This window comes from Phocoena phocoena, chromosome 7 (assembly GCF_963924675.1).
Source record: "Phocoena phocoena chromosome 7, mPhoPho1.1, whole genome shotgun sequence".
Taxonomy (NCBI): domain Eukaryota; kingdom Metazoa; phylum Chordata; class Mammalia; order Artiodactyla; family Phocoenidae; genus Phocoena; species Phocoena phocoena.
Genome location: NC_089225.1, coordinates 1,882,828 through 1,909,657, shown reverse-complemented (window position 1 = coordinate 1,909,657; position 26,830 = coordinate 1,882,828). Strand labels below are relative to the sequence as shown.

Below are 26,830 nucleotides of genomic sequence, written 5' to 3'. Positions count from 1 at the left end.
TAAATATGAGAAGACCATATTGTCCATAGCAGGACCCTCTTAGGAGTGAAAGTTACCCAGGGACAACAGGTCTAAACTGGACAGTCCAAACTGGTATATGGTTATCCTTTCCAAATAGTGCTATTAGCAAAATGTCCATTAACAACAAGGAAGTGGTTCTGTTCTACTATAGTTCCTAATAAAAAGAAATTACAGAGCTGAAAGAAATCAACTTTTTATTGAAATGCAGTATCAAAATGGTGAGGAAAAAGAGTCACACCAACAAACTAGGCAAAACGCCTAAATTATGTGCCCAAAGAAACATGCGGCTTTCTAGATTAAAGTCTAGATTTGTATTTTTTAAAATTATGGTAAAGGGCTTCCCTGGTGGCGCAGTGGTTGAGAGTCCGCCTGCCGATGCAGGGGACACGGGTTCGTGCCCCGGTCTGGGAAGATCCCACATGCCGCGGAGCGGCTGGGCCCGTGAGCCATGGCCGCTGAGCCTGCGCGTCCGGAGCCTGTCCTCCGCAACGGGAGAGGCCACAACAGTGAGAGGCCCGCGTAACGCATAAAAAAAAAATTATGGTATAAAAATACATAATATAAACTACACTGTCTTAACCATTCTAAAGTGTACAGTTTGGTAGTGTTAAATGTATTCATATTGTTATGAAAACAGACCTCCTAAACCTTTTTCAGGCTACAAAACTGAAACCCTGTGCCCATTACCTATCCCATTTTCTCCTCTCCCCCGGTCCCCGGTAACCACCATTCTCTTCTCTGTTTCTATGAATTTGACTACTCTAGATACCTCATATAATAGATCTGTATTTTTATTTAAGAAAGAGTTATCACAAATATCTATAAAAATCAGCTAGGTATTTTTCACATCTTGCTTTTATGCTTTGTTTTATTCTTGCCTCATCCATCTGGTGATCTTGGCAATTATAGATGAAAAGCTAGTTTCCTGCAGCCTCAAATTGAGAATCTAATTTGAAAACTCACAACAACTGTCTGACATACGATTTTTACAAATATCTATGACAGGCTATTGACCACTCCTATGGCTGAGCAGAATTAGTCACACACGGTGGACTAGACAAGGATCCCCACATACAGTTTGCTCAGAGGCTTCTCCAACATTGTCATATTCAAGGATGGCTTTGTACAGGGTGTTGAGCAGGTGAGATGCTCGAACGACATTTCGAGTGTCAGGTGGAACTTCTGCTACTCCAGTACTAAACACTTTGTGCAGAACCTTGAGCTGAGCCAATCGAGGTGACAACTTGTCCACGACTATTGCAAGAGTTATTGTAGTATCTGCAAATATCAAGAAATCAAACTCATTAGCAAGGAAAAATATCTGCATTCAAAATGTGATATAAATGCTAACCTACTTATGGAAAGGCATGGCAAACCGGAGGATGGCAGGTTTTTTTTTGGTTTTTTGTTTTTTTTTTCCAGTACGCGGGCCCCTCACTGTTGTGGCCTCCCCCGTTGCAGAAGACAGGCTCCGGATGCGCAGGCTCAGTGGCCATGGCTCACGGGCCCAGCCGCTCCGCGGCATGTGGGATCTTCCTGGACCAGGGCACGAACCTGTGTCCCCTGCATCAGCAGGCGGACTCTTAACCACTGCACCACCAGGGAAGCCCAGGATGGCAGGTTTTAATCTCATGTTACAAGGAACTGATTTCCCCCCAAAAAGAACCCCCTAAAGAAGGAAAAGACAACTCAGCAGAAAAATAATGAATAAAGGAAGTGACAATTCATGGAAAAGGAAATTCAAGCAATTCTTAAACATACAGAAAGATACTCAACCTCACTTATAAAAAATGAATGCAGAATAAAACTACTCTGGGCAAATACAAAACAGACTACAATGGGCTCTTGTTTTAGTGAGGGGAGGCGGAGAGGGTGACTACTAAAGGCAACAAGAGCAAGTCCCTTCGTCAGGATGGCACAGCTCTGAACCCTAAATATGGAGGCAGTCATAGAGATCTACACATGTGATAAAATGTAAAAGAACGGCAGAAAGATACTGCTTACCTCCTTGCAAAAAACAAGGCCCTGCAAAACTGGTGAAACCCATGTCAGACCTGCAGACTAGTTAATGTACTGTGCCAATGTCAATTTCCTAGTTTTGATAACGTCCTATAGGTGTCAACACTGGAGGATGCTGGGTGATGGGAACATGGGACTTCAATGCACTATTTTTTGCATTAGTTGTAAATAAAAGTTAAGGGGGAAAACCTGCACTGGGTTACCATTTTCACCTGTCATATTGATGAAGACCCAAAAGTTTGATAACACACTGCTGGCAAGACTGGGAACAAACGGGTACTCATATATATTGCTCGCAAGGGTGTAAAGTTATTTATCTGTACCTCCGTGGAGAACAATGTGGCAATATCTACTAAAATCACATATGCCATCACATACCCTTTGACTTAGCAATTCCACTCTTAAGAATTTGTGCTATAGCTAACTTGGTGCACATGTGTACAATTACTTATATGTAAGTGGTTATCACTGCAGCACTGTTGCCAACAGGAAAAGATCAGGTACAGCCCAAATGTCCATCAAAAGGGGACTGGTCTATGATACATCCATACAATAAGATGCTCAATATGTAAAAAAGAATGAGGAGGCTCTTTAAATACTTGTACGGTATATTCCTCAAATTTTAAATTAGAAAGCAATTTGAAGAGAGCAGTTAAAAGACTACTAGGCATGTGTATATGAATACATGTGCTTGCATATGTCTAAGTTATTTCTGGAAGGATGTACAAGAAATAGATCAGTTGGTTGTCTCTGGGCTGGGGAACTAACGCAGCACGAAAAATTTTCACTGTAAATCTTTCTATACTGCTTGGATTTTGAGAGATATGAATGGCTTAAAAATACAAATTTAAAATAATTTAAAAAAATGAGTGTATTCAGGAGAATTACTTATTTGCCATGTAATTTTCAAATCTTATATCAATTATTAACCTAAATGGCATTCAAAATATGAGTTACGTGTGTTATGCGTAAAAGGGAAGAATATTTAAATACCATTATTGATGATGCACTTCTCAATTTCTGTAAGTTCCTCTTTGAAACTAATGAAGTATTTGTACAGGGCCCACATGAAAGCCTGGTATGTTCTAAAAGGTGCTTCTGTCGACTTCTTAGGAACGGAACCATTTCCAGGTAACATGCTTTCAGAGCTGTGCCCCATGATTTCATCAATAAACTCCTGGAGTCGAAACACAACCTGGCCATATGCTGCTATTTGTTCTAGCACTGATCGTAAACAGCTCTACAACAGAAGCAAACCATAATGATTTAAAGTCAGTCTTCTGTAGGCATTCTAATTAATATCCCCTCACTGTAAAATATTTCTTTTGTGACTTTTTTAAACAGCATGCTTAGTAAAAGACAAAGTAATAAAACGAGTATTTAGTTTTACATTCAGAGGAAACAGTGTAAGCATTAATTTTTATAAAATATAGAACTGTGGCTTCCACTTTTTAAAAACACATAAATATAAAGTAAATGTACTGTAGGCAATAAAATTACAGTAGACAGCTTTCCCAATAAAGAATGACAGAAAATACAAATCAAAACTAAATATGAACACCACAAACAATATAAAAGAATTCTCTAAGCACTATAAAAATACAAACTTAATTTTGCCTTTTGGAACTTAAATATATTTAATAGTTAATTTTAATTTTGCAAAATGGTCTAAAGTTACATAACCATGATTTACATAAATCTTATTATTTAATTTTAATTACAATAAATACAAATAACTTACATTTGTCAAATGAGTTACTATAATGTTGTTCCTCACAGTTACCTTTCCATCTATCAGCTGAAATATAAAGAGCTTTTTTACCCCTGAAAGTAACCTGAAATAAAAAGATGAATGTACTTTATGTTTAGAAAAATATACACTACAGTAATGCCTAAGAAATTTTAATAAAAGATTCAGAAGGGGAGAGGGTAAGGGAGGACAAAGAGGTCAGATAATTAGAAAATAGAAGACATCAGTCTTTTTATCTGATTACTTTAAGACTGATTATTTCAATACCATCTTTAAGAAAGTACAAAACAGTATTGTCAAAACATTTCCTCACATACGTGATGGTCCAAACAGATCTTCCCACTTTTAAGCATGTCAGTATTCTATTTTATGGCAGAGAGAACCAGAAACTGGAAATCTCAGTAGTAACAGCACTACATGTTACATTCTTCATCTTCATTTTTGTGTGAACACAGTCTAAATTCTGAGATTCCTGGTTCCTAGGTATAGGGCACAGGTAACTCTCACTGATGTGCTCTGCCTAAAAAGCAGTAAGCAGAAAATTAGAAACCTTAACTTGAATTCAGATATCTAAAAAGTGATAGTCTAATCTTGGTTAAATCATATATGACAGTATTTAAATGGAAAAGAGGTAAATATACCAAAATCTCCATGGTCGACTCTAAAGTTTGGGCTTACTGAGTCTCCCAATCCAAATTTAGGTGTCCACAGGGACCTGATTTGGGTTCATACCTAATGGCCTATTTCTAATATGCATGTGAAAAACCCTCAAACACCTTTCTTCAGAAAACCAAAATTCTGCTTCTCATTAATAAAGTCTTTAGACTATGAATTAGGTTAACAGGTCTTACCACAGGGTTTCCCGAATAACCTGCGTTTCAGTAACAAAAACTCTGTCATCTGGAACATATAATGGGTCACTGGTATACAAGTGTTGGTCCCTATTAAATAACAAACATCAAATGTCAATGAAAAGATTTCTCATTAAGTAAAAGTAGAAGTCTCAAAGAATATGTGTAATTTAGTGGTAATTTAACCAGTAATCGATAAGCAAATAAACATAATACATACTTTAAATTTCCTCCCATATTCATTTTCACAAGTCAACTGAAATACTATCAGAGAAGCACTTTCAGAGCAATTTTAAGTTTATTGCCGACTTAGGCAAATATTTAAAACTATGTATTGTTGTTTTGGAAAAATAGTAACTATTTTTGCAGTAAGTACACTAAAACAGAAATCAAATAAATGGCCTAATATAAACCAATCCATTCACTTTGAAAATAACAAATCAAAAGACAGATTATAGTTAAATAATTTCACTTTAAAAATAATAATTAAATAACAAAACTGCTTAGGGCTTCCCTGGTGGCGCAGTGGTTGAGAGTCCGCCTGCTGATGCAGGGGACACGGGTTCATGCCCCGGTCCAGGAAGATCCCACATGCCGCGGAGCGGCTGGGCCCGTGAGCCATGGCCACTGAGCCTGCGCGTCCGGAGCCTGTGCTCCGCAATGGGAGAGGCCACAACAGTGAGAGGCCCACGTAGCGCAAAAAAACAAAGAAACAAACAAACAAAAAAACCTGCTTAATTGGAATTGTTAAAAATTTCAAGGAAAAGCAGATTTGAGATTTGTTTTCCCTTCTCACTTGGCTGCCTTGTGAATAAACCCTTTCTGCTGCAAACCTTGGAGTTTCAGCATTTGGCTTGCTGCTCATCAGGCAAATGGAGCTAATTCGATGAGGAACTGATCACAGGTTAAGTGGCAAGTGCAAAGTGTTATGAAGAAGAAGTGACTGAGGAGAGCGGCCAAGATGGCAGAGTAGAAGGACCCTAAGCTCACATCCTCTCATGAGCACAGAAAAATTACAACTAACTGTGGAAAGAAAAACTGATAAAAAACACTGAAACATACCAGAAAATATTAAAGAAGGAACCACAACAAGACAGGTAGGAGAGGCAGACTCGTGATATAATCAAATCTGATACTCCCCAGGTGGGTGACCCACAAACCGGAGAATAATTATATTATAGAGGTTCTCCCACACGTGAGGCATGCCCTAGTCTGGGGGGTCTGGCACCGGGAAGAGGAGCCCCCAGAGCATTTGGCTCTGAAGGTCAGTGGGGCTTGACTGCAGGAGCTCCACAGGATGGAGGGAAATAGAGACTCCACTCTTAAGGGCACAAACAAAATCTCATGAACACCGAGACTGAGGGCAAAGGCAGCAATATGATAGGAGCCCGGGCCAGACCTACCTGCTGGTCTTGGAGGGTTTCTTGGGGAGGTGGGGGATGGCTGGTGACTCATCCTGGGGACAAAGACACTGGTGGTGGCTGTATCAGGGAGCATTCACCTGTGTGAGCTCTCATGGAGGCTGACCTCTTGGCACCAAGACCTGGTCCCACCCAGTAGGCTGTAGGCTCCAGTGTGGGGATGCCACAGGTGAAACAAACTGGGCAGGGACACAGCCCCTCGCCTCAGCAGACAGGCTGCCTAGACTTCCTGAGCCCACAGCCACCCCTACACATGCCCGCAGATACAACCCTGCGCACAAGAGGGACAAGACCCAGCTTCACACATCAGTGGGCAGGCACCAGTACCTCCTGCGGGAAGCCTGAAGAAGCCCCTGGACCAGTCTTACCCACCAGGGGGCAGACACCAGAAGCAAGAAAACCACAGTCTGCAATAGCTCACTGATGAAATCAAAGAGGAAATAAAAAAATACCTGGAGACAAATGAAAGTGGAAACACAACGATCCAAATCTACTGGACACAGCAAAAACAGTTCTAAGAGGGATGTTTATAGTGATACAAACCTAACTCAAAGAAGAACAAATAAAACCCAAAGTTAGTAAAAGGAAAAATCATAACGCTCCACAGTGGAAGTAAATGAAATAGAGACAAAAACATAATAGAAAAGATCAATGAAACTAAGAACTGGTTCCTTGAAAAGATAAACAAATTTGGTAATTTGCTTATCAGACTCATCAAAAAAAAAAAAGAAAAAAAGAGAGAGAAGGCCCAAATCAATAAAATCAGAAATGAACAAGGAGTTACAACTGACGCCACAGAAATACAAAGGGTCACAAGAGACTACCACGAGCAACTGTATGCCTAATAAAATGAACAACCTAGAAGAAATGGACAAATTCCTGGGAATGTACAATCTCCCAAGACTGAATCAGGAAGAAATACAATATATGAACAGATCAATTTCCAGTAATTAAATTGGATCAGTAATCAAAAAAAGTTCCAACGAACAAAAGTCCAGGACCAGATGGCTTCACAGGTGAAGTCTACCAAACATTTAGACAAGCCTTAACACGTATCCTTCTGAAACTATTCCAAAAAATTGCAGAGGAAGGAACACTTCTGACCTCATTCTACGAGGCCACCATCACCCTGATACCAAAACCAGACAAAGATATCACAAAAAAAGAAAATTACAGGCCAATATCACTGATGAACACAGATGCAAAAGTCCCCAGCAAAATATTAGCAAACTGACTTGAACAATACATTAAAAGGATCATATACCATGATCAAGTGGGGTTTATCCCAGGGATGCAAGGATGATTCAACATCTGCAAATCAATGTGATACATCACATTAATAAATTGAAGAATAAAAATTACATGACCATCTCAATAGATGCAGAAAAAGCTTTTGACAAAATTCAACATCCATTTATGATAAAAAAATCTTAAAAAAATGGGTCTGGAGGGAACATACCTCAACATAATAAAGGCCATATACGATAAGCCCAGCTAACATCATACTCAAAGGCGAAAGCACTTCCTCTAACATTAGACACAAGACAAGGATGCCCACTCTTGCCACATTTATTCAACATAATTTTGGAAGTCCTAGCCACAGCATCAGAGAAGAAAAAGAGATAAAAGGAATCCAAATTGGAAAAGAAGTAAAACTGTCACTGTTTGCAGATGACATGATAATATATATAAGAAAAGCCTAAAGATGCTACCAGAAAACAACTAGAGCTTATCAATGAATTCAGTAAAGTTGCTGGATACAAAATTAGTATATAGAAATCTGTTGTATTTCTATACACTAACAATGAACTATCAGAAAGAGAAATTAAAGAAACAATCCCATTTACCATTGCATCAAAAAGAATAAAATACCTCGGAATAAACCTACCTAAGGAGGCAAAGACCTGTACTCCAAAAACTGTAAGACACTGATGAAAGAAACTGAAGAGGATACAAACAGCTGGAAAGATATACTGTATTCTTGGATTGGAAGAATCAATATTGCTAAAATGACCATACTACCTAAGGCAATCTACAGAATGCAATCCCTATCGAATTACCAATGGCATTTTTCACAGAACCAGAACAAGAAAATTTTAAATGTGTATGGAGACACAAAAGACCTTGAATAGCCAAAACAATCTTGAGAAAGAAAAATGAAGGTGGAAGAATCAGGCTCCCTGACTTCAGACTATATTACAAAATTACAGTAATTAATACAGTATGGTACTGGCACAAAAACAGACACATAGATCAATGGAGCAGGATAGAAAGCCCAGAAATAAACCACACACTCATGGTTAATTAATCTACGACAAAGGAGGCAAGAATATGCAATGGAGAAAAACAGTCGCTTCAATAACTGGTGCTGGGAAAACTGGACAGCTACATGTAAAAGAATGAATTTAGAACAGACTCTAACACCATATACACAAATAAACTCAAAATGGATTAAAGACCTAAATATAAAACTGGACACTATAAAACTCCTAGAGGTAAACATAGGCAGAAAACTCTTTGACATAAATCACAGCAATATTTTTTTGGATCTGTCTCCTAGAGTAATGGAAATAAAGAGAAACATAAACAAATGGGACCTAATTAAATTCAAAAGTTTTTGTACAGTAAAGGAAACCATAAGCAAATCAAAAAGACAACCTACTGACAGGGAGAAAATATTTGCAAATGATGCAAATGACAAGGGATTAATTTCCAAAATATATAAACAGCTCATACAGCTTAATTTGAAAAAAAACAAACAACCCAATCAAAAAATGGGTAGAAAACCTAAAGACACTTCTCCAAAGACATACAAGTGGCCAACAGGCACATGAAAAAATGCTCAATACACTAATTACTAGAGAAATGCAAATCAAAACTACAATGAGGTATCACCTCATACCAGTCAGAATAGCCATCATTAAAAAGTCTACAAATAGGGCTTCCCTGGTGGCGCAGTGGTTGAGAGTCCGCCTGCCAATGTAGGGGACACGGGTTCTTGCCCCGGTCCGGGAAGATCCCACATGCTGCGGAGCGGCTGGGCCTGTGAGCCATGGCTGCTGAGCCTGTGCGTCTGGAGCCTGTGCTCCGCGACGGGAGAGGCCACAACAGTAAGAGGCCCGTGTCCTACAAAAAAAAAAAAAAAGTCTACAAATAATAAATGCTGGAGAGGATTTGGAGAAAAAGGAACCCTCCTCCCCTGCTGGTGGGAATGTAAATTGGTGCAGCCACTATGGAGAACAGTGCAGAGGTTCCTTAAAAAACTAAAAACAGAGCCCCAATGTTCATAGCAGCACTATTTACAATAGATAAGACAGGGAATCAACCTACACGTACATCAAAAGATGGACAGATGAATGGATAAAGCAGATGTGGTACACACACACACACACACACACACACACATACACACAATGGAATATTACTCAGCCATAAAAAGAATGAAACACTGCCATTTGCAGCAACACGGATGGACCTAGAGATTATCATACTAAGTGAAATAAGTCAGACAGCGAAAGGCAAATATCACATGATATCACTTATATGTGGAATCTAAAAAAATGATAGAAATGAACTTATTTATAAGACATAATTGCACTCATAGGCATAGAGTAGAAACTGCTACCAAAGGGGATAGCAGACGGGGGGAGAGATAAATTAGGAGTTTGGGATTAACATATACACCCTACTACATATAAAACAGGTAAACAACAAGGACCTACTGTATAGGATAAGGAACTATATTAAACATCTTGTAATAACTCATAATGGAAAAGAATCTGAAAAAGGATTATATATACACACACACACACACATATATAAATGTATGTATGTATAACAATCACTTTGCTGTATACCTGAAACTAACACAACACTGTAAATTCAATACTTCAATTTTGAAAACTGTTAAAAAAAAGTTCAAGAAAGCATTTGATTTAAGTCACAATTCAAAACCAAATATTAAAACATCCAAGTTTCCTCTATCAACACATGAAATGGAAAATAGCTTCTTACCAGACAGCAGCTAGATTGGAGTGCAAATGTAAACTATGAGGAAACCTCGAGGACCTGACTGTCCAGTACTGACGGACCACATGTTGTTCCAGCCAGCTTCGAGCATCTGATTCATCTAGTGGAAGGGAATTTATTTACATTTAAGTTATAAGAGTTAACAACAAAATACTTGATCAGCTTTGCTACAATATCTGGACTTATGATTCCATTCAAATATTCAATTGACAAAGGGTCTTTAAAATAACAGCTACCCAACAACATTTATATATATAATCATTTACTTAAAACCATACACACACACACACACACACACACACACACACACACAAAGAGAGAGAGACATACAAAATTTAATTGTCACTGCTAGAAAAAAAAAATTACTCGATTTTAAAATGACCCATGAATAAAAAGACACAATCAGTATACTTGAATAATTCAATAATCATAAAAGAAATTGAAATGGTAACCTAAGATGTTCCCAAGCACCCCCAAAGCCTCAGGACTAGTAGTAGGGTTTAAAGGATTAGCTATCTTATACAGATTGTTGTAGAAAACAGAAAAAGGGAGAGCTGTCTAACATTTTATGAGGCCAATATAGCCCTGCTTCTAAAACCAGATAAAGACATGATAGAAAAAGTAATTCATCGAAGAATAAAGATTAAAAATTCTCAATTAAAAAAGCCTAACCCAATCCAATACTATAGTAAAAAAATAACAGAATGACCAAGGAAGTTTAGCTCAGGAATTCAAGGATGATTCACTATCAATAAAATCTATCAGTAAAGTACTAGAGTAAAAGCGATGAATTATAGAATTATCTCACAGATAAAGAACAGCACTTGATAAAGTTCAATACTTATTTATAATTAAAGACTCCTAGAAAAACAGGAATAAAAGTCTTTATTTTACAAAGGACACATATCCAGAACCTATGCCAAAAACTATCACACTTAATTAAGGAAATTCAGGGGCAACGCTCTTGGTATAAAAACCACTCCAGGAAACCCACGCTCATTGCCACTGCTTCCTCTGCAGACTAGAGGGCTGGCCAGGAAAGAGACATGGTTAACATGTCATTAAGAAGATATAAGGTATAAGCACTGGCAGGAGGGGCTTCCCTAGTGGCACAGTAGTTAAGAATCTGCCTGCCAATGCAGGGGACACGGGTTTGAGCCCCGGTCTGGGAAGATCCTACATGCCGCAGAGCAACTAAGCCCGTGTACCACAACTACTGAGCCTGTGCTTTAGAGCCCGTGCGCCACAACTACTGAGCCCACGCACCACAACTACTGAAGGCCACAAGCCTACAGCCCGTGCTCTGCAACAAGAGAAGCCACTGCAATGAGAAGCCTGTGCACCACAACAAAGAGTAGCCCCCGCTCGTCGCAACTAGAGAAAGCCCACAAAGCAATGAAGACCCAACACAGCCAAAAATAAATAAATAAAATAAATAAATTTATTAAAAAAAAAAAGAACTGGCAGGAGATAAAACTGTCAATATTTGCAAACAATACTGATTGTCTACACAAAAAACCTAATGGAATCAACAATATATAAGCAGTATGAGAGTTCAGCAAGAATGCTGGATATAAGAACAATTTACAAAAAACAAGTGTCCCCCTACTCCAGCAATAAATAAAACAAAAAAAGACACTATTCACAATAAGAACTATTAACATACATAGAAATTAACAAAGACTTAAGGTCTTACAAAGAAAATCTCCAAAATCTGGTAAGACATTAAAAAATTAGAATAAATGCAGATATTTTCATAGTAAAGATGTCAGATCTCCCCAAGCTAAATCTATAAATTCAATGCAATCTCAATAAAAATTCCAGCTAGAATTTTAAAAAGGAACTTTTAAAATGTCTTTAGAAGAATAAAAGCCCACAAATAGCTAAGCCTATTTTGAATAAGAGTAAAGGAGGTGAGGGGGAAACTTGCCTTCTATGTGTTGAAACATAGTACAAAGCCATATAAATAAAAAGTCTGTTCCTCCACAACTCACACTCAGGGAAGAGAACTGAATGTTCAGAAATAAATAAGTGTATAGATACATAATGACGTTAGAACCACAAAGCAAGGTGGAAAGAATGGACTGTTGGGAAATCTGCTCATGACATGGGAGAAAAATAAGCTGGACCTTTTAACCTCACTTCATACATAAAAGAGGATCTGGTGGTCACTAAAGAGCTAAACACAGGCTCTAAAAAAGCAAACAGAAGGAAAATACAGGGGAATGTTCTTTTAGAGAAAAATATCAAGGCCCAAATTCTAACCATACCATGAAAAATTCAGATTTGAGTACAATAAGATATTTTTAAAAATCACAGATTCTGTTTGAAGGATACCATGAACATACAGGTGACTAACTAGAGGAAGAAAATTGCAATGTCTAAAACCTAGGAATTACTATCTAGATATACAAAGAACTCTTAAGTGTGGGGATGGGCAAGAACAACATGAAAATCCAAAGAAAAGCAAGCAAAGGATGTCAATGGATACATCGTAGAAGGGGCAAGACTGATCCCAAGTACTTATCCTGTGTAGTCAGACAAATGCAAATGAAAACAACAGACCAAATCAGAGGCGGGGTCCTAATCAAGTAGGGATGAGATTGTGGACCAGGTCCATAATTGGGCATGGCATTAGGGAGAATGGCTGAAGGCAGCTCAGGCCTGTCCACAAGAGAAGCAATTACAGAAATGAGGTACTGCAAACTGCAGCATCCTACTCAGCCATTAGGAGCAACAGAAGAGATATTCACAGAGTGACATGGACAGATTAAAACAGAGTTAAATGAAAAGAAGAACAGAACAGAGTTTACACATAGCATAATACCAGTATGTAATTTTAAAAAAGGAATACAACCAACCAAAACAATGTACTTTATAAGAACTCAACATGTTTGAGAACAGATATCAAATACATTAGAACAGGAGCCTGTCACTGGGCTGGCAGAGAAAAGGAAAGGGGAGTGAGAATCAGAAAGGGCAGAAGAGAAGAAATAAACTAAACCAAAAGGCCCTGCACAGGCTGCTGCTGCTGCTCACATGCTCTGAGCTGATTAACCCACACTCTACCCTAAAGGTCCAATTCAAGAATGAAAAAGAAAGGGAAGAGAAAAGAAAGCAGAACATCGTTAGCATGCTAAATCAGCTTTAACTATTTTATGTGCATTTGGCAAGGTTCAGGTACAATGAACAGGGCTAGGTCACAGACCGCATCTTCTGGGGTTAGCTTCCCGGCTGTGACGGTGGGAAAAACACTGTCACCACGCCTCTGTTTTTTATCTACAAAATGAGAAGTAGGATTAGATGTTCTAATCTCTAAGGTTGTTTCCAGCTCTTTCTGGATTCTACCAATTCATATTTTTTTTTACTAAAAACTGAAAAAGCAGACATTCAAATTTAAAATTAAATTGTATGGATCTTTTCCTTTTATTTAGTCACTAACTTTAGCAAAGCCAATCCTTCTCAAAAACACAAAAAGAGAAAGAAAAGAAAAGAAACAACCATTTAGGACTAACAAAGTTCTCAGAACTATATTAAAAAAAGACCAAAGTTGCACTGTAAATGCCCTTTCAACATTAATTCTATAGAGCTACTTCTTAGGCACTACAGAAGAAAGATCTACTAATGGTTTAAAAAGGTTTGTTTTTAAGGACGGCAGAGCTTACCAATATTTTAAACCACATGGAACTGATTCTCAAAGCTTGCCTTTCCTTCTAGAGAATTCTTCTATCAGAAAATGATGCCAGTATCTAAGAACACACACTACCTTTCCAGCTGACTTGAAGTCCCAGCTTTTTGTTTTGATCTTGTTCTTCTAATGGTGTCCTGTCCACCTGAATCCCAGAGTCCTCTCTGCTTAAAGGCTGTTGATCATCTTCATCTTCACTTTCTTCAGACCAATTCTGATTAAAAGAAGGCAATACACCTTACCCTTAGAGCACCTAACAACTGGAGCTATTTAGACTAAAAGATCAAGAAAATTTCATAAGAAAAGCAAAAACTTTATCAAATAAAACCTTTTTCTACATGTCTTGAAAGTTACTATTATAGGATGGAATTAGTTTTGGTGGCAAAATCCCAAGATTTACAGCTCCTTAAGGGATACATATATTTTCTGATCAACTTCCTAGTACCGATGTTTGGGTGCAAAATCTTAATAGAACTTCCATAATAAACCACTCTAATTTAGTGAAGAGTGTTCCTGTTTTAGATAAGTTGCTGTAGGGCAGAAGGACCCATAAAAATCATCTAAATAACTTGGCATGTATTTATATTTTCAGTAGCAAAACCACTGCTACTTACTGGTGTGTCTACATTTGGGCCAAGGTCAATTTCTTCACCTTCCATCAAGTATTTTCCCCAGTCGAAATCGTCTTTCTTTTCTAAAATACAGCAGAAGAATTTCATCAGCTTGATCAAAAATATGTGGGAAAAAAAACCCAAATTACAGTAAAAAGTCTAACAAAACTCGTAATAAAATACACTTGGGAAATGAAAGTTCAAAAATATTGAAACACTCAATAAGTTGACATTCTAATACATTTAAAAATTTAATTTCTTTATCTTCAAAAGTGATTTTTCTCTTTATATAACTGAAAGTTTAACTTACAAAGTCAGAACTCATATTTTAAAAGAAAATTTACAACTACAATTACACTTAAGACAACAGAAATACTTTAGTTTCAGATTTTTTAAAAAACTTTTTATAAAATCTCAAAGTCTGGTAATTAAGTCATAAAACCAATTTCTCTTTTTTTGTTATATATATGAAAAGCATTTGGTAACATACCCACTTCTTTATCTCTTGGTGTTTCCACATAATTGCTGTTTGAAGGAGAATCAGACAGACATAGAAGAAGTGACAGTATGGAATAATGTGCATCTGTCTTTAAAACAAGAAATGAAAAATATGAATCACTGAGGTTGGTAAGAGCTTTCTAAACTAGTTTGAGTAAAGAAAAGATAACCCCATGACAGTTATGTCCTCAATTTTTTTTCCTGGTTTAAGAAAACACAAATCATACCTAAATAAATCTCAAACTCTAAACTTGTTTTTATAGTTCAAACATGTACAGATAAGGAACCTGTCAAATAATGCACTACCTGAATCATAATGAGGAATCTCAGACAAACCTAAACTGAGGGACAAGCTACCAAATAATTAGCCTGCTCTCTTCAATAATGTCATGGTCAAAAAAAGAAAGGGTGAGGAATGTTCCAGATCAAAGGACACCAATTGGTGAACCCAAGCAAAAAGTACACAGGAGCTCCTTTTAGTATTCTTCAACTTCTAAGTTTTTTTAAAACTTAAATTATATTTTAAAAATCACATTTTAAAAATCTGCCAAAAATGAAAAATACTCCAAATATGCAAATAGTCATAAACTATGCATGGAAAGGAGAGAGGAGGTGAATTAAAATCAAGGAAGGTAAGGAAGTGTCAGGTTACCTCTCCCTATTATATGTTCTATAGTACTTTATGTACAGCTTCATAGTGTTTATCGTAATTATAATTAAATAGCTATTCACAACTACTTGGGTAGTGATGATCATGTCTTGTTTATTCCGTATTCCTACCACCCAGTGATGACAGGGACACAGTAGACACTTGGTAAACTTTCCTGGGAACGATAAGGCAATATATCACGAATTCTCTGCTTAGAAATGCGTTAAATTCCTTCAACAAAAAAAAATAATTTTCACTCCATAGAGAAGAGTAGTCTAAAATGTAAATACTTGAAGAAAATAACTCCCAATATATAAATCTATTATTTAGTAATAATTGCTAACATCAGATTGTTTATTTTGGAAGAACTTTGTACACCCGAAACAGGTGAATGTTACCAGTGAAAGAGGAGAGAACTATGTACAGTAAAAGCAAGAGCACACACAGTGCCCTTGCAGACCTCCCTACTTTGCCAAGGACCAGAACTACCGCCCTGTAGCTGCATGGTGATGCACAAAAGCAGCACATGGTCCTGGGAAGAGGACCTGGATGAGGCCATTCCCCTACCCCTTGTTCATTTTTTTGCTAACATCTATAAGGGAGCTTGACACCTAGAAGACTGATTAATTGAGGTAATCACTGAACTAAAAATTAGCATTAATGGCTAAAACATAACCTATCAATCAGCTAATATCACGTTTTAACTGAAGTCACTAATAGCATTAAAGAACAAAGAAGACTGCTGCTAAAAGTTAGGGCCCTGGAACTTAACATTTAGATGATACAGGAGACCGTCCAAGATGGCAGATTGGGAAGACCCGCACTCACCTCCTCCTACGGACACACCAAAATTACAACTATTTACAGAGCAACTATCAGTGAGAATGCTCTGCAGACTAGCAGAACAGATCTTCTGAAGCTAAAGATACGAAGAAGGAACCACAATGAGATGGTTAAGAGGGGTGGAGACATGGTATAGTCAAGACCCATGCTCCCACCCCAGGTCAGTGACCCACAAATAGGAGGATAATTATAACTGCAAAAGTTCTTCCCAAGGAGTGTGGGGTCTAAGCCCCCTACTGAGCTCCCTGCCTGGGGGTCCTGCATTGGGAAGACAAGCCCCCAGAATGTTTAGCTTTAAGGCTAGTAGGGCTTATATTCAGGTGACCCAGAAGGCTGTGGGAAATATAGACTCCACTCTTAAATGGCACACACAAAATCTCACATGCTCTGGGACCCAGGGCAGAAGCACTAATTTGAAAGGAGCCTGGGTCAAACCCACCTGCTGATCTTGGAGAACCTCCCAGAGAGGCAGGAGGTAACTGGGTCTCATCCTGGGGACACAGATGCTGCTGGCAGCCATCGTGGGGAGCTTGTTCTACCACAAGGACATTAGTGTGGGCAAGCACCATTTTGGAGTCCTCCTCTAGCTTATTAGCACAGGGGGCTTACCTGCCCACCAGCCAGTCTGTAACAATCCCAGGGCCCCCAGGCCAGCTGCCAGCCATGTGGAGACCCAGCCTTGTCTACCAGTGTGCCCACGACCCAACCCCACCCACCAGTGGGCAAGACCCAGCCCCAGGACCTCCTGGGTCCTGCAGCCAGCTGTGCCAGGACCCGGCATTGCCCACCAGCAACCGGGCAGACCTAACTGAGGCTGAGTCTGGCAGCCAACTGTGCTGAGGACCGTCCTGTGTACCACTGCACCCACAGTAGTCAGCCCACCACAACAGAAGGGTCCATGCAGCCCATAGAGGGGGCACCCATAGAACAAACAGCTCTGGTGACCAGAGGGGAGTGGTCTGCTGGGCCCCATAGGGCATCTCTTATATAAGGCCACTTGTTCAAGTTTGGGAAACGTAAGCATTCCACCTAATGAACAGAAGTGAAAACAGAGAATTAGGCAAAATGAGGTGACAGAGAAACATGTTCCAAATGACAGAACACAATAAAAGGCCAGAAGAAAGAAGCAAAGTGGAGATAAGTAATCTACCTGGTAAAGTTTCCAAGGCAATGACCGTAAAGATGCTCAACTAACTTGGGAGAAGATTGAACACAATGAGAAGCATAACAAAAAGTTAAAAAATACAAAGAAAAACCAAACATAGGTGAAGAATACAATAACTGAAATAAAAAATATACTAGAAGGAATTCACAGTAGATTAGATGATACAGAGGAATGGATCAGTGAACTGACTGTAGTGGAAATCATGCAAACTGAACAAAAAAAATGAAAAATAAGGACTGTTTAAGAGACTTCTGGGACAATAGGAAGAGTACTAATATTCACATTATAGGGGCCCCAGAAGAAGGAGAAAGGGGCAGAGAACTTATTTGAAGGATAATAGCTGCAAAATTCTTTAACCTGGGAGAAAGGAAACAGACATCCAGGTCCAAAAAGCACAGAGAATTCTAAACAAGATCAACCCGAAGAGATCCACACCAAGACACATTGTAATTAAAATGCAAAAATTAAAGTTAAAGACAGACGGACTTCCCTGGTGGTGCAGTGGTTAAGAAACTGCCTGCCAATGCAGCGGACATGGGTTCAATCCCTGATCTGGGAAGATCCCACATGCCGCGGAGCAACTAAGCCCGTTTGCCACAACTACTGAGCCTGCGCTCTACAGCCCGCAAGCCACAACTACTGAGGCCCACGTGCCTAGAGCCTGTGCATCACAACAAGAGAAGCCACCGCAATGAGAAGCCCGTGCACCGCAATGAAGAGTAGCCCCGACTCACCACAACTAGAGAAAGCCTGTGCACAGCAATGAAGACCCAATGCAGCTAAAAATAAATAAAATTTAAAAAAAAAGTTAAAGAGAGAATCTTAAAGGCAGCAAGGGAAAAACAAGTTACTTACAAAGGAATTCCCATAAGGCTATCATTTGACTTTTCTGCAGAAACTTTGCAGGCCAGAAGTGAGTGGCATGATGCATTTAAAGTGATGGAAGGAAAAAAACCTACAACCAAGAATACTCTACCCAGCAAGGCTATCATTCAGATTTGAAGGAGAGAGCAAAAGTTTTATAGACAAGCAAAAGCTTAAAGAGTTCAGTACCACCAAACCAGCTTTTCAAGAATTGTTAAAGGGACTTCTTTAACTGGAAAAGAAAAGGTCACAACTAGAAATAAGAAAATTACAAAAGTAAAAGCCTCATTGGTAAAGGCAAATATACAGTAAAGGTAGTAGATCAACCACTTATAAAGCTAGCAGGAAGGTTAAAAGATAAAAGTAGTAAAATGATCTATATCCACAATAAGTAAATTAAGGGATACACAAAACAAAAAGATATATCATGATGTCAAAAACATTAAATGTTATGGGGAGAGGAAAAATGCAGGGTTGTGAAAATGTGTTCAAACTTAAGAAATCAGCAACTTAAAATAATCACGTGTATATATTAGCTTGCTATATACAAACCTCATGGTAATCACACACCAAAAACCTATAATAGATACACACACACAAAAAGAGAAAGGAATCCAAACATAACACTAAAGATAGTCATCAAATCACAAGAGAAGAGAACAAAAGAAGGAACAAAAAAGAAATAAAAAAACAATCCCAAAACAATTAACAAAATGGCAATGAGAACTTACCTATCAATAATTACTTTAAATGTAAGTGGACTAAATGCTCCAATCTAAGGATACAGAGTGGCTGAAGGGATACAAAAATACCCATATATATGCCACTCCTAAGAGTCTCACTTCAGATCCAAAGACACAGGCAGACTGAAAGTGAGGAAATGGAAAAAGGTTTTCCATGCAAATGGAAATGAAAGCTGGGGTAGCAATACTTAAATCAGACAAAAACAGACTTTAAAACGAAGACTGTAAAAGGAGACAAAGTACATTACATAATGATCAAGGGATCAACCCAAGAATATACAATACCTGTAAATATATATGCACCCAACATAGGAGCACCTAAATACAGAAAGCAAATAATAACAAACATAGAGGGAGAAACTGACAATAACATGATAATTGTAGGGAACATTAACAGCCCACTTACATAAATGGACAGATCATCCAGACAGCAATCAATCAGGAAACAGTAGCATAAATGATACGTTAGATCAGATGGACTAAATAGATATATGTAGGACATTCCATCCAAAAAAGCAGAATACACATTCTTTCAAGTGCACATAGAACATTCTCCAGGATACATCACATACTAGGCCACAAAACAAGTCTCATTAAAATTAAGAGGACTAAAATCATATCAAATATCTTTTCCGACCATGCTGCTAAGAGACTAGAAATCAACTACAAGAAAAAATTTGCAAAAACCACAACCACATGAAGGCTAAACAACATGCCACTAAAGAACCAATGGGTCACTGATGAAATGAAAGAGGAAATCAAAAAATACTTGGAGACAAATGAAAGTGGAAACACAACGATCCAAATCTACTGGACACAGCAAAAGCAGTTCTAAGAGGGATGTTTATAGTAATACAAACCTAACTCAGGAAAAAAGAAAAATCTCAAATAAACAACCTAACCTCACACCTAAAGGAACTAGAAAAAGAAGAACAAATAAAACCCAAAGTTAATAAAAGGAAAAATCATAAAGCCCTACAGCAGAAGTAAATGATATAAAGACAAAAACATAACAGAAAAGATCAATGAAACTAAGAGCTGGTTCCTTGAAAAGATAAACAAATTTGGTAATTTGCTTATCAGACTCATCAAAAAAAAATGAAAAAAGAGAGAAGGCCCAAATCAATAAAATCAGAAATGAATAAGAAGTTACAACTGACACCACAGAAATAGAAAGGGTCACAAGAGACTACTATGAGCAACCGTACGCCTAATAAAATGAACAACCTAGAAGAAACGGACAAATTCCTGGGAATGTACAATCTCCCAAGACTGATTCAGGAAGAAATAGAAAATATGAACAGATCAATTTCCAATAATTAAATTGGATCAGTAATCAAAAAAAGCCCCAATGAACAAAAGTCCAGGACCAGATGGCTTCACAGGTGAAGTCTACCAAACATTTAGACAAGAGTTAACATGTATCCTTCTGAAACTATTCCAAAAAATTAGAGAGGAAGGAACACTTCTGACCTCATTCTAAGAGGCCACCATGACCCTGACACCAAAACCAGACAAAGATATCACACAAAAAAAGAAAATTACAGGCCAATATCACTGATGAACACAGATGCAAAAGTCCTCAGCAAAATACTAGCAAACTGACTTGAACAATACATTAAAAGGATCATATACCATGATCAAGTGGGGTTTATCCCAGGGATGCAAGGATGATTCAACATCTGCAAATCAATGTGATACATCACATTAATAAATTGAAGAATAAAAATTACATGACCATCTCAACAGATGCAGAAAAAGCTTTTGACAAAATTCAACATCCATTTATGATAAAAACTCTTGAAAAAATGGGTACAGAGGGAACATATCTCAACATAATAAAGGCCATATACGATATGCCCAGCTATCATACTCAGAGGCAAAAGCAGGGGAGGAACCAAGATGGCGGAGTAGAAGGACATGCTCTCACTTCCTCTTGCAAGAACACTAGAATCACAACTAACTTCTGGACAATCATCGACAGGAAGACACTGGAACTCACCAAAAAAAGATACCCCACATCCAAAGACAAAGGAGAAGCCACAATGAGATGGTAGGAGGGGCACAATCACAGTAAAATCAAATCGCATAACTGCTGGGTGGGTGACTCACAGACTGGTGAACACTTATACCGCAGAAGTCCACCCACTGGAGTGAAGGTTCTGAGCCCCACATCAGGCTTCCCAACCTGGGGGTCCGGCAACGGGAGGAGGAATTCCTAGAGAATCAGACTTTGAAGGCTCGTGGGATTTGACTGCAGGACTTCGACAGGACTGGGGGAAACAGAGACTCCACTCTTGGAGGGCACACATAAAGTAGTGTGGGCACCAGGACCCAGGGGAAGGAACAGTGACCCCATAAGAGACTGAACCAGACCTACCTGCTAGTGTTGGAGGGTCTCCTGCAGAGGTGGGGGTTGGCTGTGGCTCACCATGTGGACAAGGACACTGGCAGCAGAAGTTCTGGGAAGTACTCCTTGGCGTGAGCCCTCCCAGAGTCTGTCATTAGCCCCACCAAAGAGCCCAGGTAGGCTCCAGGGTTGGGTTGCCTCAGGCCAAACAACCAACAGGAAGGGAACCCAGCCCCACCCATCAACAGTCACGCAGATTAAAATTTTACTGAGCTCTGCCTACCAGAGCAACAGTCAGCTCTACCTACCACCAGTCCCTCCCATCAGGAAACACACAAGCCTCTTAGATAGCCTCGTCCACCAGAGGGCAAACAGCGGAAGCAAGAAGAACTACAATCCTGCAGCCTGTGGAACAAAAAACACATTCACAGAAAGATAGACAAGATGAAAAGGAAGAGGGCTAGGTACCAGATGCAGGAACAAGATAAAACCCAGGAAAAACAACTAAATGAAGTGGAGATAGGAAACCTTCCAGGAAAAGAATAAAGAATAATGATAGTGAAGATGACCCAGGACCTTGGAAAACGAATAGAGGCAAAGATCAAGAAGATGCAAGAAATGTTTAACAAAGACCTAGAAGAATTAAAGAACAAACAAACAGAGAGGAACAGTACAATAACTGAAATGAAAACTACATAGAAGGAATCAATAGCAGAATAACTGAGGCAGAAGAGTGGATAAGTGACCTGGAAGACAGAATGGTGGAATTCACTGCTGCGGAACAGGATAAAAAAAAAAGAATGAAAAGAAATGAACACAGCTAAGAGACCTCTGTTGTTAAACGCAACAACATTCGCATTATAGGGGTCCCAGAAGGAAAAGAGAGAGAGAAAGGACCAGAGAAAATATTTGAAGAGATTATACTTGAAAACTTCCCTAACATGGGAAAGGAAATAGCCACCCGAGTCCAGGAAGCGCAGCAAGTCCCATACAGGATAAACCCAAGAAGAAACACGCCGAGACACACAGTAATCAAACTAGCAAAAATTAAAGACAAAGAAAAATTATTGAAAGCAGCAAGGGAAAAACGACAAGTTACATACAAGGGAACTCCCACAAGGTTAACAGCTGGTTCCTCAGCAGAAACTCTACAAGCCAGAAGGGAGTGGCCTGATATACTTAAAGTGATGAAAGGGAAGAACCTATGACCAAGATTACTCTACCTGGCAAGGATCTCATTCAGATTCGATGGAGAAATCAAAAGCTTTACAGACAAGCAAAAGCTAACAATTCAGCACCACCAAACCAGCTCTACAACAAATGCTAAAGGAACTTCTCTAAGTGGGAAACACAAGAGAAGAAAAGGACCTACAAAAACAAACCCAAAATAATTAAGAAAATGGTAATAGGAACATACATATCGATAATTACCTTAAACGTGAATGCATTAAATGCTCCAACCAAAAGACACAGGTTTGCTGAATGGATACAAAAACAAACCTATATATATGCTGTCTACAAGAGACCCACTTCAGACCTAGGGACACATACAGACTGAAAGTGAGGGAATGGAAAGAGATATTCCATGCAAATGGAAATCAAAAGAAAGCCGGAGTAGCTATACTCATATCACATAAAATAGACTTTAAAATAAAGAATGTTACAAGAGACAAGGAAGGACACTACATAATGATCAAGGGATCAATCCAAGAAGAAGATATAACAATTACAAACATATATGAACCCAACAGAGGAGCACCTCAATACATAAGGCAACTGCTAACAGCTACAAAAGAGATAGGAAATTGACAGTAACACAATAATAGTGAGGGACTTTAACACCTCACGTACACCAACGGACAGAACATCCAAAATGAAAATAAATAAGAAAACAGAAGCTTTAAGTGACACAACAGACCAGATAGATTTAATTGATATTTATAGGACATTCCATCCAAAAACAGCAGATTACACTTTCTTCTCAAGTGCACATGGAACACTCCCCAGGATAGATCACATCTTGGGTCAGAAATCAAGCCTCAGTAAATTTAAGGAAACTGAAATCATATCAAGCATCTTTTCTGACCACAACGCTATGAGATTAGAAATGAATTACAGGGAAAAAAATGTAAAAAACACAAACACATGGAGGCTAAACAATATGTTACTAAATAACCAAGAGATCACTGAAGAAATCAAAGAGGAAATAAAAAAATACCTAGAAACAAATGACAGTGGAGACACAATGACCCAAAACCTATGGGATGCAGCAAAAGCAGTTCTAAGGGGGAAGTTTATAGCAATACAAGCCCACCTTAAGAAGCAGGAAATATCTCGAATAAACAACCTAACCTTGCACCTCAAGCAATTAGAGAAAGAAGAACAAAAAAACCCCAAAGCTAGCAGAAGGAAAGAAATCATAAAAATCAGATCAGAAATAAATGAAAAAGAAATGAAGGAAACAATAGCAAAGATCAATAAAACTAAAAGCTGGTTCTTTGAGAAGATAAACAAAATTGATAAACCACTAGCCAGACTCATCAAGAAAAAAAGGGAGAAGACTCAAATCAATAGAATTAGAAATGAAAAAGGAGAAGTAACAACTGACACTGCAGAAATACAAAAGATCATGAGAGATTACTACAAGCAACTCTATGCCAATAAAATGGACAATCTGGAAGAAATGGACAAATTCTTAGAAATGCACAACGTGCCAAGACTGAATCAGGAAGAAATAGAAAATATGAACAGATCACTCACAAGCACTGAAATTGAAACTGTGATTTAAAATCTTCCAAAAAACAAAAGCCCAGTAACAGATGGCTTCACAGGCGAATTCTATCAAACATTTAGAGAAGACCTAACAACTATCCTTCTCAAACTCTTCCAAAATATAGCAGAGGGAGGAACACTCCCAAATTCCTTCTACGAGGCCACCATCACCTTGATACCAAAACCAGACAAGGATGTCACAAAGAAAGAAAACTACAGGCCAATATCACTGATGAACATAGATGCAAAAATCGTCAACAAAATACTAGCAAACAGAATCCAACAGCACATTGAAAGGATCATACACCATGATCAAGTGGGGTTTATTCCAGGAATGCAAGGATTCTTCAATATACGCAAATCTATCAATGTGATAAACCATATTAACAAATTGAAGGAGAAAAACCATGTGATCATCTCAATAGATGCAGAGAAAGCTTTTGACAAAATTAAACACCCATTTATGATAAAAACCCTGCAGAAAGTAGGCACAGAGGGAACTTTCCTCAAAATAATAAAGGCCATATAAGACAAGCCCACAGCCAGCATCCTCCTCAATGGTGAAAAACTGAAAGCATTTCCACTAAGATCAGGAACAAGACAAGGTTGCCCACTCTCACCACTCTTACTCAACATAGTTTTGGAAGTTTAACCACAGCAATCAGAGAAGAAAAGGAAATAAAAGGAATCCAAATCGGAAAAGAAGAAGTAAAGCTGTCACTGTTTGCAGATGACATGATACTATACACAGAGAATCCTAAAGATGCTACCAGAAAACTACTAGAGCTAATCAATGAATTTGGTAAAGTAGCAGGATACAAAATTAATGCACAGAAATCTCTGGCATTCCTATATACTAATCATGAAAAATCTGAAAGTGAAATCAAGAAAACACTCTCATTTACCATTGCAACAAAAAGAATAAAATATCTAGGAATAAACCTACCTAAGGAGACAAAAGACCTGTATGCAGAAAATTATAAGACACTGATGAAAGAAATTAAAGATGATACCAACAGATGGAGAGATATACCATGTTCTTGGATTGGAAGAATGAACATTGTGAAAATGACTCTACTACCCAAAGCAATCTATAGATTCAATGTAATCCCTATCAAACTACCACTGGCATTTTTCACAGAACTAGAACAAAAAATTTCGCAATTTGTATGGAAACACAAAAGACCCTGAATAGCCAAAGCAATCTTGAGAACGAAAAAAAGGAGCTGGAGGAATCAGGCTCCCTGACTTCAGACTATACTACAAAGCAACAGTAATCAAGACAGTATGGTACTGGCACAAAAACAGAAAGATAGATCAATGGAACAGGATAGAAAGCCCAGAGATAAACCCATGCACATTTGGTCACCTTATCTTTGATAAAGGAGGCAAGAATATACAGTGGAGAAAAGACAGTCTCTTCAATAAGTGGTGCTGGGAAAACTGGACAGATACATGTAAAAGTATGAGATTAGATCACTCCCTAATACCATACACAAAAATAAACTCAAAATGGATTAAAGACCTAAATGTAAGGCCAGAAATTATCAAACTCTTAGCGGAAAACATAGGCAGAACACTCTATGACATAAATCACAGCAAGATCCTTTCTGACCCACCTCCTAGAGTAATGGAAATAAAAACAAAAATAAACAAATGGGACCTAATGAAACTTCAAAGCTTTTGCACAGCGAAGGAAACCATAAACAAGACCAAAAGACAACCCTCAGAATGGGAGAACATATTTGCAAATGAAGCAACTGACAAAGGATTAATCTCCAAAATTTACAAGCAGCTCATGCAGCTCAATAACAAAAAAACAAACAACCCAATCCAAAAATGGGCAAAAGACCTAAATAGACATTTCTCCAAAGAAGATATACAGAATGCCAACAAACACATGAAAGAATGCTCAACATCATTAATCATTATAGAAATGCGAATCAAAAGTACAATGAGATATCATCTCACACCAGTCAGAATGGCCATCACCAAAAAATCTAGAAACAATAAATGCTGGAGAGGGTGTGGAGAAAAGGGAACACTCTTGCACTGCTGGTGGGAATGTGAATTGGTTCAGCCACGATGGAGAACACTATGGAGGCTCCTTAAAAAACTAAAAATAGAACTACCATATGACCCAGCAATCCCACTACTGGGCATATACCCTGAGAAAACCAAAATTCAAAAAGAGTCATGTACCAAAATGTTCACTGCAGCTCTATTTACAATAGCCTGGAGATGGAAACAACCTAAGTGCCCATCATCAGATGAATGGATAAAGAAGATGTGGCACATATATACAATGGAATATTACTCAGCCATAAAAAGAAACGAAATTGAGCTATTTGTAATGAGGTGGATAGATCTAGAGTCTGTCATACAGAGTGAAGTAAGTCAGAAAGAAAAAGACAAATACTGTATGCTAACACATATATGTGGAATTTAAGAAGAAAAAAAATGTCATGAAGAACCTAGGGGTAAGACAGGAATAAAGACACAGACCTACTAGAGAACGGACTTGAGGATATGGGGAGGGGGAAGGGTGAGCTGTGT

General features: G+C 38.4%; 1 protein-coding gene across 1 annotated transcript in view; it reads right to left on the bottom strand.

Annotated features, from left to right (window-relative positions):
• TUBGCP5 (tubulin gamma complex component 5) overlaps positions 1–26,830 on the bottom strand; it is a 57,333-nt gene that overhangs the window by 14,969 nt on the left and 15,534 nt on the right. Inside the window, exons 4-11 of the mRNA XM_065880237.1 lie at positions 14,881–14,977; positions 14,394–14,473; positions 13,858–13,993; positions 10,077–10,191; positions 4,642–4,731; positions 3,782–3,875; positions 3,034–3,280; positions 1,097–1,299 (exon numbers count right to left, since the gene is read on the bottom strand). Of these exons, the coding sequence (XP_065736309.1) occupies positions 1,097–1,299; positions 3,034–3,280; positions 3,782–3,875; positions 4,642–4,731; positions 10,077–10,191; positions 13,858–13,993; positions 14,394–14,473; positions 14,881–14,977 (1,062 nt within the window). The remainder of the gene's footprint in view (positions 1–1,096; positions 1,300–3,033; positions 3,281–3,781; positions 3,876–4,641; positions 4,732–10,076; positions 10,192–13,857; positions 13,994–14,393; positions 14,474–14,880; positions 14,978–26,830) is intronic.